Here is a 10177-nt window from a genome sequence, read left to right as displayed (position 1 = left end):
CCCGGCGCCGTCGTTGAGCACCGCGGGCCCGCGCCGAAGCAGCGGCGCCACGTAAAACGGCCGCCAGCGCACCTCGAACTCAACCTCGGGGTGCGCCGCGACGAACCCGTCCATGGCCGCCGCTAGGCTGCGCACCTCGAGGTAGCACCACGGACACACAAAGTCGACGTAGACCTCGACCGGCACCAGCATCCGCTGCGTCGACAGCTGCGGGAGCAGCATCTGGCTCGTAGGGTCCTGCCAGGACCGCACGTCCCACGGGGACGCGGCCGCAGGGGGGGCCGAGGGATGCGGCTTGCGTGGGGTGGGCGAGGGCGTGGGCACGCTGGCCATGGGTGTCGCCGTCGTCATTGCCTCAGGATGCAGAGATATTGGGGACTCTTTTTTGGTCGAGGATGCCCGGGTTGGCGCGGAATCGGCCTTGGACAGAACGACGAGCTGCCACTTGCTTTGGTCGAGATGTGTCCGGTGGCTGCGTCTGATAACGCTTTGGTCGACTCTGTTGTCGACAAGGAGATTGAGTGCAAGGATATAGTGACAGCCCTTGATACAGTCTCAATCGAGAAAGACTTTTCGATTTTTTTCTCTTGAGCAGGAATGTTGTTTCAATTTCTCACGAGTTGGGTCTGTGAGCAGTATGCGTCGGTGATTTGCACAGAGACAGATGATGAGCAATGGAGGTTGTCAGAATCTCGCGCCACGGATGAAGGGAGATGTGATATGCCAAGACTCAAGGTACAAAGCAATGCGTGGTTGAAAGAGCCGATGAGTATCATCAAAATTGTCGGCAAAAGAAAAGAATTAAGTTATAAAAAAAAACTCGTTTGGCTTTGCTGTTGAGTAATGTAGTTGTGGCGTTGTTTAGCAAGATGCCGTCAACCGATCCGTGTTAGTGGGCTGTTCCGAGCTTTCCGTGTCCCCCCCAGGCAGGAAACTTTCCTTGGCTGGCTGTATAGAGCCCGCTCAGCGATTTTTTCTTGTATTGAAAGTTGGGTTGATGACGACGATGTGATGAGAAGAGAGAGGACGTGGTGGACGGATTGTATTGCAAATAGGTGTCTGTCGACCGACCGCGTCGGAGAGGAAAGGGATGTGGGGTTGGAGGTTGGGAGGGAGACAAGGAAGAAAGACGAGAGAATGGGGGTGACCTGTAATGAATACCAATAATTACTAGGTTCCACCATCTCATCACACTCTCCTTTGCGCGGCCATCAAACGCCCCAGGCTGAAAGGCGTGGTGAGCGAACTAGGCAGAGAGGATGCATGCGGCTGTGGGACCTAACGTTAGAGAGGGGCGTATCGTATCGTACATGGCCGACTCTCGATCTATGTTGGTAGTTGCATGTTTCTCGTCAGGAAGCGCTTCATCCATCATGTACTATCCAGGTTGCACGTGGCCGTCATTCCAGCCCAACCTTGAGTCAAAGCGAACAACGCTGTCCCTCCTCTCGAGTCGCTAGCAACACTAACGTTCAACCACTTGCAAAAAGACTGTTGGCGGGGTTCTTTTTCATGATTTAGTTAGCCGACAGTTTAGCTTCGGGGCACTTATCAAAGAGGGGACCGGCAGCGAGGCGTTGGATCATCTCGCATTCGCACCAATCACTCATCGTGTCCCGGCTTGGTCATGGGCACTTGTTGCTTTCTTGGCCCAATGCATCATCCTGCAACTTCTGTTTATTGGCCTCTTGTATTTTCGTTACCCGCTGCTTGAATGTGCATGGTGGCTTGCACGGATCACAAATCATTTAATCGGCATATTTTCCTGAGGTGGGCAAAAAAAAGATTTGCGTCAGGGGGGTATGTGTGTCGGGGCAAAATGTTGACAAAACATTTATTCATACAACTAGTTCAGAAACGACACCAAAAAATAAAACGGCCCCAAGGTTTTTCTTTTCTGTTTTAAAAAAAAATTGGGGAAGAGTCACAGGCTTGTTGTGCCTTGACTGGGTACGTATCAACTAGTACTAGATAAGCGAGTTGATGGACAAGCCGATAATCAAGCAACGTTTTGTTTCCCACGAGAATCGGGCAAGAGAGCTTGCCAAGCCCTTGCCAGAGTCCGGAGACAACGAGGTCTCATCTGGAGGGACCCTAGGGCGAAAGAAAAGCTGACATGTCATGTTCGTCGATACTGATTACTTATACAGAAACCAGGGTTCCTCAAGCCCAACCAGTCAGAAAACGGCGACGACCCAGTGGCGTTGGGCGGTAGGACGGCTCTGCTCTGCTCAGAGGGCTCAGAGGGAATCCAACCTGCAAGCCCCCTTGCTCTAGAATGCTTCAAAGACACGTATCGGCTGAGTTGCGCCGCTGCGTATTCTTTTTCCGATTTATAAACGGGGAGGGGTTATAGGTCGGGGTTGAGTCTTTGCTCGAAGTGCGCATCGTCTTGGCGTCAGCGTGATTTCTATGGTGTGTGTTATTAGTTGATTAGTATGGCACATACATGGACTAGTTACTCTCCCGTGTCGCTCTTGTCACCAAACGGCACCTGACATGGCGGTATGCACATGATAGTGTCAAAGCACATACACCTTACACCTCTTTAGTCTGACCTAGAAGCAGTGATACATTCATGGCGGACCAATTTGGGGAGACATGCGTGACAGCTTGCTTACCCTGTCCCGCCGAGCTTCTGCAGGCAGGCAAATCCCAGCCAATCACTCTCCCGGGCGGTTTTCCGAGCTTGTGCGCCAGGAATGTCATTATGCTTGGCATCTCTCCGCCTTGACTACCAGCAGTCGAATCGCACATCAAGACCCTACAAGCCAACCACTCAACAACAACCCGCGGTGGAACACTTCTTGAATCGAGACGTGCCAGGATCGCCGCGTCTCAACCCATGATGTAATCGTCTAAAATCATCCCACAGACGCTGAAACATCCGTCTCATTGACAGAATGCGCAATCCAGTCACACTTAGGAGGTGCTGTACTCTCAGCAAACAAGGGAGAAGCAGGACCTCGCAGACTTTCGGCAGCGGCGGGCACCTGAACGAGGGCAACACTCTGGCGGTAATCCCCCGCGGCCACGGCTTGGTCTCGCCCGTCAGGAGTGGCGGGTCCGATACGCGCAAAATGGTGCCTGCCTCCGTCATGGGTGGACTGCCGGCAGAATAAAGAGCTGCGGTCCCCAAAGCGTGTCGGATTATTGCTACATGGACATCGCAGAGCTGGAAATTCGCCAGTGCTGGCCGGGCCTGAAACCGGGACACGGCGGCACACCTTGGAGCCTTCAGTCAGCCAACAAGGAGAGAAGCCTGTCCACAACAACAACCATCATCTTCCTCTCAGACACGGCATGGCAAGAGAATTCAGCATTTCAAGTTTGTTGTCGCGAGAGTTGTCCACCTACTCGACGTTTCTGATGTACCAATTGTGCTTGCTTTGGGGCATGCACCAGACGAAGCTGTCGGGATTTGCTCATCAAGCACAACGTTGTCTACGCCTACTATTGAATGAGTATTTTCCAGCCTGGTTCGAGCGTTCGGGGCGCGAGGCGGACAAGATGTACGACCAACATCAATGATGGTTGGTGCGAGATGGCCTGAGACTAGACGGGTCCAACCACCATGTTGCGACTGACATTGGCCCCTAGACATGTAAATTTGTCAAAGTCATGACAGATTCAGGACTGCAAACCGATTGTAAACTCTACGAGGAGCTTGACTTTCGTCAGAGCAGCGTGGTCCGAAGTAGTCGAGCCACCCAGCATGGTTGCGCGCTCCAGGCTACACTTGACTGCGGATCAGAACCCTCCGGCGTCAGTCTCGCCACTGCTCACTTCCATGAGCAAAACTGCACCTTTCAAAAGAGAAGGTGCTGTGACTGAGGCACCATACGGGCCTTGTTTCATTCATGGCATTTGATCTATGCCGTGGTATAAGCCGCCATACCTAGCTGTCAAGGTAGTAGCAGATGCTCGTACTCAGTGGAGCCCATCATTAATAAAAGACTGGGTAATATAAACGAGAATGCATGAGTAGCTCGGGGGCGTGCATTTACGAGCAATATCAAGCCTTAAGCTCCCGACTATAGATGATGGATGTTCTATGCGGCACATCATACATTGGGCCGGGGCATAACAACGTGTAATTGCCGCCAATGTATGCTATACCCTACCCCATCGCAGTTTAGTCTGCATGCCTTTTTCATTTATAGCATTGCCTTCATTTTATTGTGTCTAGCGATAGTGCAGGCGGGCAAAGCAGTCGCTTTCTGCACAAAGCCCATTCATCAGAGAGCCGACCTCTCGGGTCAAAAGTGTGTAGCTATCATGCGACTTCATATTGAGGGTATAATTTTTTGGCGAATAGAATTCCAACAAGTAAAAAACGAAGCCAGATGTCTATAATTTTGCAAATATGAAAGAACCCAACGAGCCAATGTGAATCCGCACTCGTGTGCCCCTTCTTTCCCCTTCATTCCGAATACCAAATAGACAAGCCCACGCAGAAAAAACAGGGGAAAAAAGAGAAAATGCCGAGAAATACAGATCCGCCAAGAGCTAGTGATGACAAAAAAGAAGAAGATCAAAGCCAAGTCTGCGCCCAGTTGTCGTCAACAATAAGAATAGATGTGTGCAGTTGCCTTGTAAACCCTCCAGTCTATTTCGTCGCGAGAAAAAAAATGAAACAATTGAAATGCAAAGACAAAAGGAAATCATGGTGAAGAATATAAAAGTCGTCCACGCTTTAAAAAGGCGGTCTTAATTAAAAGGGGAGTAGTAGGAGCGTATGTCGAGGTTCGTGTCAAATGGAGTCGAGTGGTATGCATCGTCTGATGCTCATATTAAAGAGAGAATGCGATGACGTTTGTGCAGCGAATGCTCATCTCACGCATGAGCACAAGCACCACTTCGCCAATGAAGAAAGTGCAAAAGGGGTATCACACTCCAACCAATCTATAGCCTTCCGAGTATTCATGTACAGCAAATTGTCGTAGTTTGTTTTGCATATGGCCTTGTTCTTGTTCGATCTTTGCGGCGCACTAGTCGTCCAAGATGCTTGGATCCAGTTGATTCATCTAGGCCATGTGGACCAGCCCTGGTTCAGTGCTTTGAGTCCGTCGCATTTGCTGCGGCGGGTTGTAGTACATTTGGTTCATGGCAGCCGTGTTGGGAGGATATGTATCAGGATCAGGATACACGTAGCCAGCAGCAACATTCTGAGCGGGCGATTGCATATGCTGGGACGGCGAATGCATGTGCTGAGAAGGTGACTGCATGTGCTGAGACGGCGACGGCCATCCTATATTGCTCATGTGAGGGCTGCCACCGTTACTGCTGTTTGAACCCTGCTGGTGGTGCTCAACACTGGGCTCGAGCGTATGCGGCGGCACATAGCTGGTGGGATGCGAGGTCGGGCGCATACCAGGGTTGCTGTATCCGCTCGATGTCGACGCAGGGCTACCAACACGAAGGTGGGCAGGTAGAGGTCCTGCCTGCTGAAGGTACTGGAAATCAGCAGGATGGCGGTTCATGCCAGCCGCCATGTCCATGCCAGGAGACATGGACATGGCTCGCTGGGCAGGCGAAGGCGTAGTAAGAGGCGAGCCATGGCTGGAAAGGTGATCGCCATCGGAGCGAGGCTGGATGAGATTCTTGGCGTTTGCGCTTGCCAGGGCGGCAGCTCGGGCGACTGCAGATTGCTCGACAGTGCCGACATGGTTGCTCTTGTGTCGTGTCAATGTCGTTTTACGCGTAAACGTCTTTTGACAGTCGGCAAAGGGGCAGACGTAGGGTCGCTGGCCGGAATGGGTTCGTCGATGTCTGGCAAGGGAGCTGCTGTCGCCAAACTTCTTGCCGCACGTCTCGCACTGGTGGGGCTTCTCGCCGGTATGAACACGCTTGTGAACGGTCAGGGCAGATCTCTGGATGAACTGTTTCCCGCAGACGTCGCAGGCATGGGGTCTGTTTCCCGAGTGGATGCGCTCGTGGCGGCTGAGGTCGCTTCGGCGGGCAAAGGCGCTGTCGCAGGTGCTGCATTGGTGTGTCTTTTGCTTTTTGCCGTCGTCCATGGGGGCGGGAGGCGGCATGTGCGCCATGGCCATGTTGGGAACCGCTGCTAGATGTTGCATATCGGGAAAGCCTTGCACGTGCATGTTATTGGACATGGAGCTCGGTATGTGCATGGGCGCCTGCATGAGAGCGGGAGAGTGGTAGGATCGCGGCATGGTATGGGCGGAATAGGCCGAATGATCGGACATGTGCGGCGAGTTTGAGCGATCCATATCTGGTTCGGGCTTGCCAAAGGCAAGATGGTGTTGTTGATTCATGAAGTCGTTTGCAAAGTGATGCTGGTGTTGTACGATGGTGCCTCCTCTGTTATTCAGCACGTTCGTCAGGTCCATTGCCTGGGGGAGCACAGATAGCATCACAAGGCCCGGACCGTACACAGCAAGAGCGGCGTGTTACGGTGGTCGGGTTTGGCCAGAGTGCGACGGGGGTCGAGGCAGGCAGCAGTCTACAGGCCAGACGAGGAATCTGGGCGCGTCGAGGAGCGAGCGAATGTATTTCGAAATCGATGTCCGATGCGTGGGACGTGCGCACTGCAGCGGCGCAGATGGCAGGAACGAAGGTTTCGCAAACGGAGATTGATCGTGGAGTTGGCGCACGGGGCCAGGTTCTGCGCTCGGGGGAGATGTGTACTGGTGCGTAGCACGGAGCAGGCGCAGAGGACACAGGCTGGCTGGTGCTAGGTATAAGAAGCGGGTGGTGATGACCCAGGATGGAAGCTGTGGCGGTCGAAAAACAAAAGTGGTAGATGTGGTGTAGATGATGAAACTGGGCACTTGGGTGTCTCAGAGGCGTGGCGGTAGCGGCGGCGCGTCGAGGAAAAAAAAGTGACGATGGTGAGCGCAAGACAGGCAAGTGCAAACGCAGACGCAGGCGCAGACAAGCAAAGACGACACAAGACGACACGAGTCGAGACGAATCTTGCGCGATGCAAAAAGATAATCGGGGCACCCGATGCACAAGAAAGGTTGAATGTTGCCGCTAGGGGAGCCAAGACGCCGGACTAGCCAAGTTGGCGGTCGGTCGAGGAAATTGTCTCTGGCTGACGATGAGATTTATCGGGCAGGAATGGAGTTTGTGAATGGCCAGCGCGAGGTACCGTGGTGCAAGCTGCGGAAGCGGTGCGGACTAGCCGATACAGACAGAGCTGTGTCTGATTTTTTGCGAGTCAGTCTAGGTGGTCAGCCACGTCGCCACGAATGAGACGGTAAGACGGTGAGACGAGAAGGGGGAAAATGAAGTTGGTAGAGAAAGAAGCAGGAGAGAAATAGAAAAGAGGGAGAAGAAGAAAACGAAGGAAATGGAGATGTATTCGGGAAAATAGGCAAATATGCTGCTGGACCAAGACACGGCGACGACAGGTTCCCCTTGGGTCCTGGAACAAGCGGGTGGGCGTAAAAGGGCCGTAACGGCAGAAGAAGAAAAAATCGTAGTGTGATGTGAAGCCCGCCGGCAAGCCGTAATAACTTTTTTTGGTTTTATAAAACTTTGTTATTATTATTCTCCAGTCGGGTGTTCCCTGGTCGTTTTCTGGCCGTCGTGTCTTGCTTCTCCTGTAGCCGCCCTGTTGGGGCCATGGTCGCGCTTTATGTCATTCGCAACAAGGGGGGGTCTTTTGGCTTTCCAAGGCCTTGGGCTGCATCTAGAGCTGGTACGGGACGGGGGGGGGGGTTGTAGTGGGCGTGGTGGGTTTTGCCAGTGGGTGCCGCCGCTGTCTGTAAATCAGGGTACAGGGTACGAATTGTATAGCGGCCCCAGCAAACAATTGGCGGGTCACCGGTACAGCTACCGTTCCCAAAAGTCTCACTTGAGACCTTCCGGGAGTTGGCGATGTCGGGTACAAGAATAGAAGAAACGACCAAAAAAAGAAGACTCATTAAAAAAAAGACAATCAAGTCTTCCTCTCATTTGGACGAGTGCGTCGTTTTCCCCTCAAAATAGATCCTAGATGGAGAATGTGTGTATCAGGTTTGGCAGGTGTTGGCAGCTTTGGCAGGCTTTTCGGTGAGAGGCCGAACCGGACCTTTCTTGTCCGTAGCAAAAGGTACACCTTTCTGCGGTAAAATTGTCTTTCTGTACCTAGACGGGCAGGCGGGCAGGGGTTCTTGGCCGTCGCGCCAGCAGAAAACCGCGCCGGGCAAAAATAGGTAGCGACGACAAAGCAAACACGCCTGCTTCCTTCTCCAGCAACTTTGCCCAAGAAGTCCCGCGAGGCGTCCAACCACATCACTCGATTTCCATCCATGGCAAACAAGACCAAAAACAGATCTTTCGCTCATTGAGAAGGAGGGGGAGGGGAGGGGGAGGGTACGGCGAGCGAAGCGACACCAGCGACACCCGCTCTTCACCTTTTCCCGCTCTGCTGTCTCGCCGTAATCTTGGTCAACTTTGCCCATCCCATCCCATCACCCCCCCTCTCGGCCAGGGCGAATGGGCAAACGCCCAAACGCCCACACAGGGCTGCAAACCCAGCCGGCCGTGAAATTGCTGCACATCACGACTGGGGCGCCGCCAGCAAATGGCGTAACGACACGCGCGCGCCCGGGGGGTAGGATATAAAAAACAACAATGAAGAAAACAATCGGAAACGACGTACCGACTCGAAAATGGAGCGATCTAATAATGTGTGGGTGAGCTCAAAGGAATCTGTGTTCCTTTGGGCTTTGTCTTGCCGTGTGTGTGCGCTCTTGGCTTGCCTCTCTAATTGGGCAGTTGTCCGGGGTTGTCGATCTCTGACAGGCCAGATTAATTAAACCCGTGAATTTTTTCTTGTTTGAATGATTCCGTCTCTGGGCTTGTTTGGTCTGTTGTTGGTCTCGGCCAGTTCCGCGGAAGCAGGGGTGAGGATGCAAGGCTGCAGAGTTGCCGTGTTTAGTATCAGTAATAAGAGTCCGGTAGGTACATGAGAATGAGGGCGAGTAAATTAGGGAATACACTTGATGCATTCAACAATTGGTAGTGAACAAGTCGGATCTCATCGCAACAGGCCCGTCCTACAGAGGCGAGGAGGCTCGCTTGTTTATAAAAACTCTCTCAAGCAAAGCACAGTCTCAACCGGTTTACGGATAGAGGATAGCTTGCCCAAGCGGCGTGTATTAATGGAGGCGTGTATCGAGAAACAAGGGACCCTTCGCCCCTCCCAGGGTGTCTACCATTCGCAATTCGCGTCAATGCCCTCTGCTCTATTCGCCCGCCACCAGGCCCAAGACGACGCCCGGCCAGATGGCGCAAATACGGATACAGATTGACTTGTCTGATCGTAGCGAGTGCATGTCTTATCGCTATTCACATTCACATTGACTCCGCTGCCACCTTGCTATTCGAATAGACATGGCCGGCGTGATAGGGTGGCAAGGCGGTGTATAGGTACTAAGGTAGCTACTAAAGCTACGAGCGCGGAACAGCAGCGCTCTCGTGGACTTACTTGTCCCAGTCTGCAGCCAACTCCTTCCCCGCCGCGCAACTAGCAAACGAAACAAGAGCGTTTCGATTTGGCCCAACCGGAGCCAGATATATGTAGCTCCCTCTGAGCCTGTTGTCGCAGGTCTGGTTCTCGACAAAAGACCCCCTTCCGTCACAGTGCGGATTTGGATTTGGACACCCTGTCATGCCCTTTTACCAGTGCGCTGTAGTCGCAACTTACGGGAAGCCACTAGCTCTGACAATCAGGGGGCTCGCGACCACCGTCAACACCCCCACCACCGGCCTAAAAGTGTCCACCTCCAGTACGCGTGGGGCCCGGCAGAGTTGGAGAGGAGCTGGGCAGGCAAGCACCAAGCAAGCGAGCAAGCAGATAAAAGACTCATGCTGGCTATCTGGCTATCTGATATTAAATATTAAATATTGGTTTGACCGGGACGCTGCGCTTCTCAGAATCACCTACCTCTCCGTACATGATACTGTCACTGACTGCCACGTTATCGGTTTGGCATACTGTAATGACAGCTCGTTCGCTGGTAACATAAAGCTGACTGTAAGTGTTGTCCAGCTACCCTGGGATGCGTGGCATCAGAACCATCCCGTTTCTTTCGTCCCATCCAAACACAATGACCGTCACTCCTGTGTCGTGGTTATCACCCTGATCCGATCATATACCCAATCGGATATCCAACTCGCCCAGGATTTTCTGCCTAATTTTCTGCGCAAGGCAGTGCCCACC

At 52.9% G+C, this 10177-nt stretch overlaps 2 protein-coding genes across 2 annotated transcripts; one reads left to right on the top strand and one right to left on the bottom strand.

Moving 5' to 3' along the window:
* Window positions 1-5027: 5027 nt before the first annotated feature.
* Window positions 5028-6353, bottom strand: CCM_04628 (zinc finger protein 58; the record flags this gene model as incomplete). The annotated part of the gene is made up of 1 exon (XM_006669775.1): window positions 5028-6353. One exon carries the CDS (start codon window positions 6351-6353, stop codon window positions 5028-5030), a length of 1326 nt encoding a protein of 441 aa, XP_006669838.1.
* A 1620-nt stretch (window positions 6354-7973) lies between these two features.
* On the top strand, window positions 7974-8500 carry CCM_04627 (uncharacterized protein; the record flags this gene model as incomplete). The annotated part of the gene is made up of 2 exons (XM_006669774.1): window positions 7974-8022; window positions 8118-8500. The coding sequence occupies 2 exons, from the start codon at window positions 7974-7976 to the stop codon at window positions 8498-8500; spliced, it is 432 nt and encodes a 143-aa protein (XP_006669837.1).
* Window positions 8501-10177: the final 1677 nt, after the last annotated feature.

Source organism: Cordyceps militaris (assembly GCF_000225605.1).
Source record: "Cordyceps militaris CM01 unplaced genomic scaffold CCM_S00003, whole genome shotgun sequence".
Lineage (NCBI taxonomy): Eukaryota > Fungi > Ascomycota > Sordariomycetes > Hypocreales > Cordycipitaceae > Cordyceps > Cordyceps militaris.
Note: the sequence above shows the minus strand (reverse complement) of the source record. Positions and strands in the feature narration are given on the sequence as shown.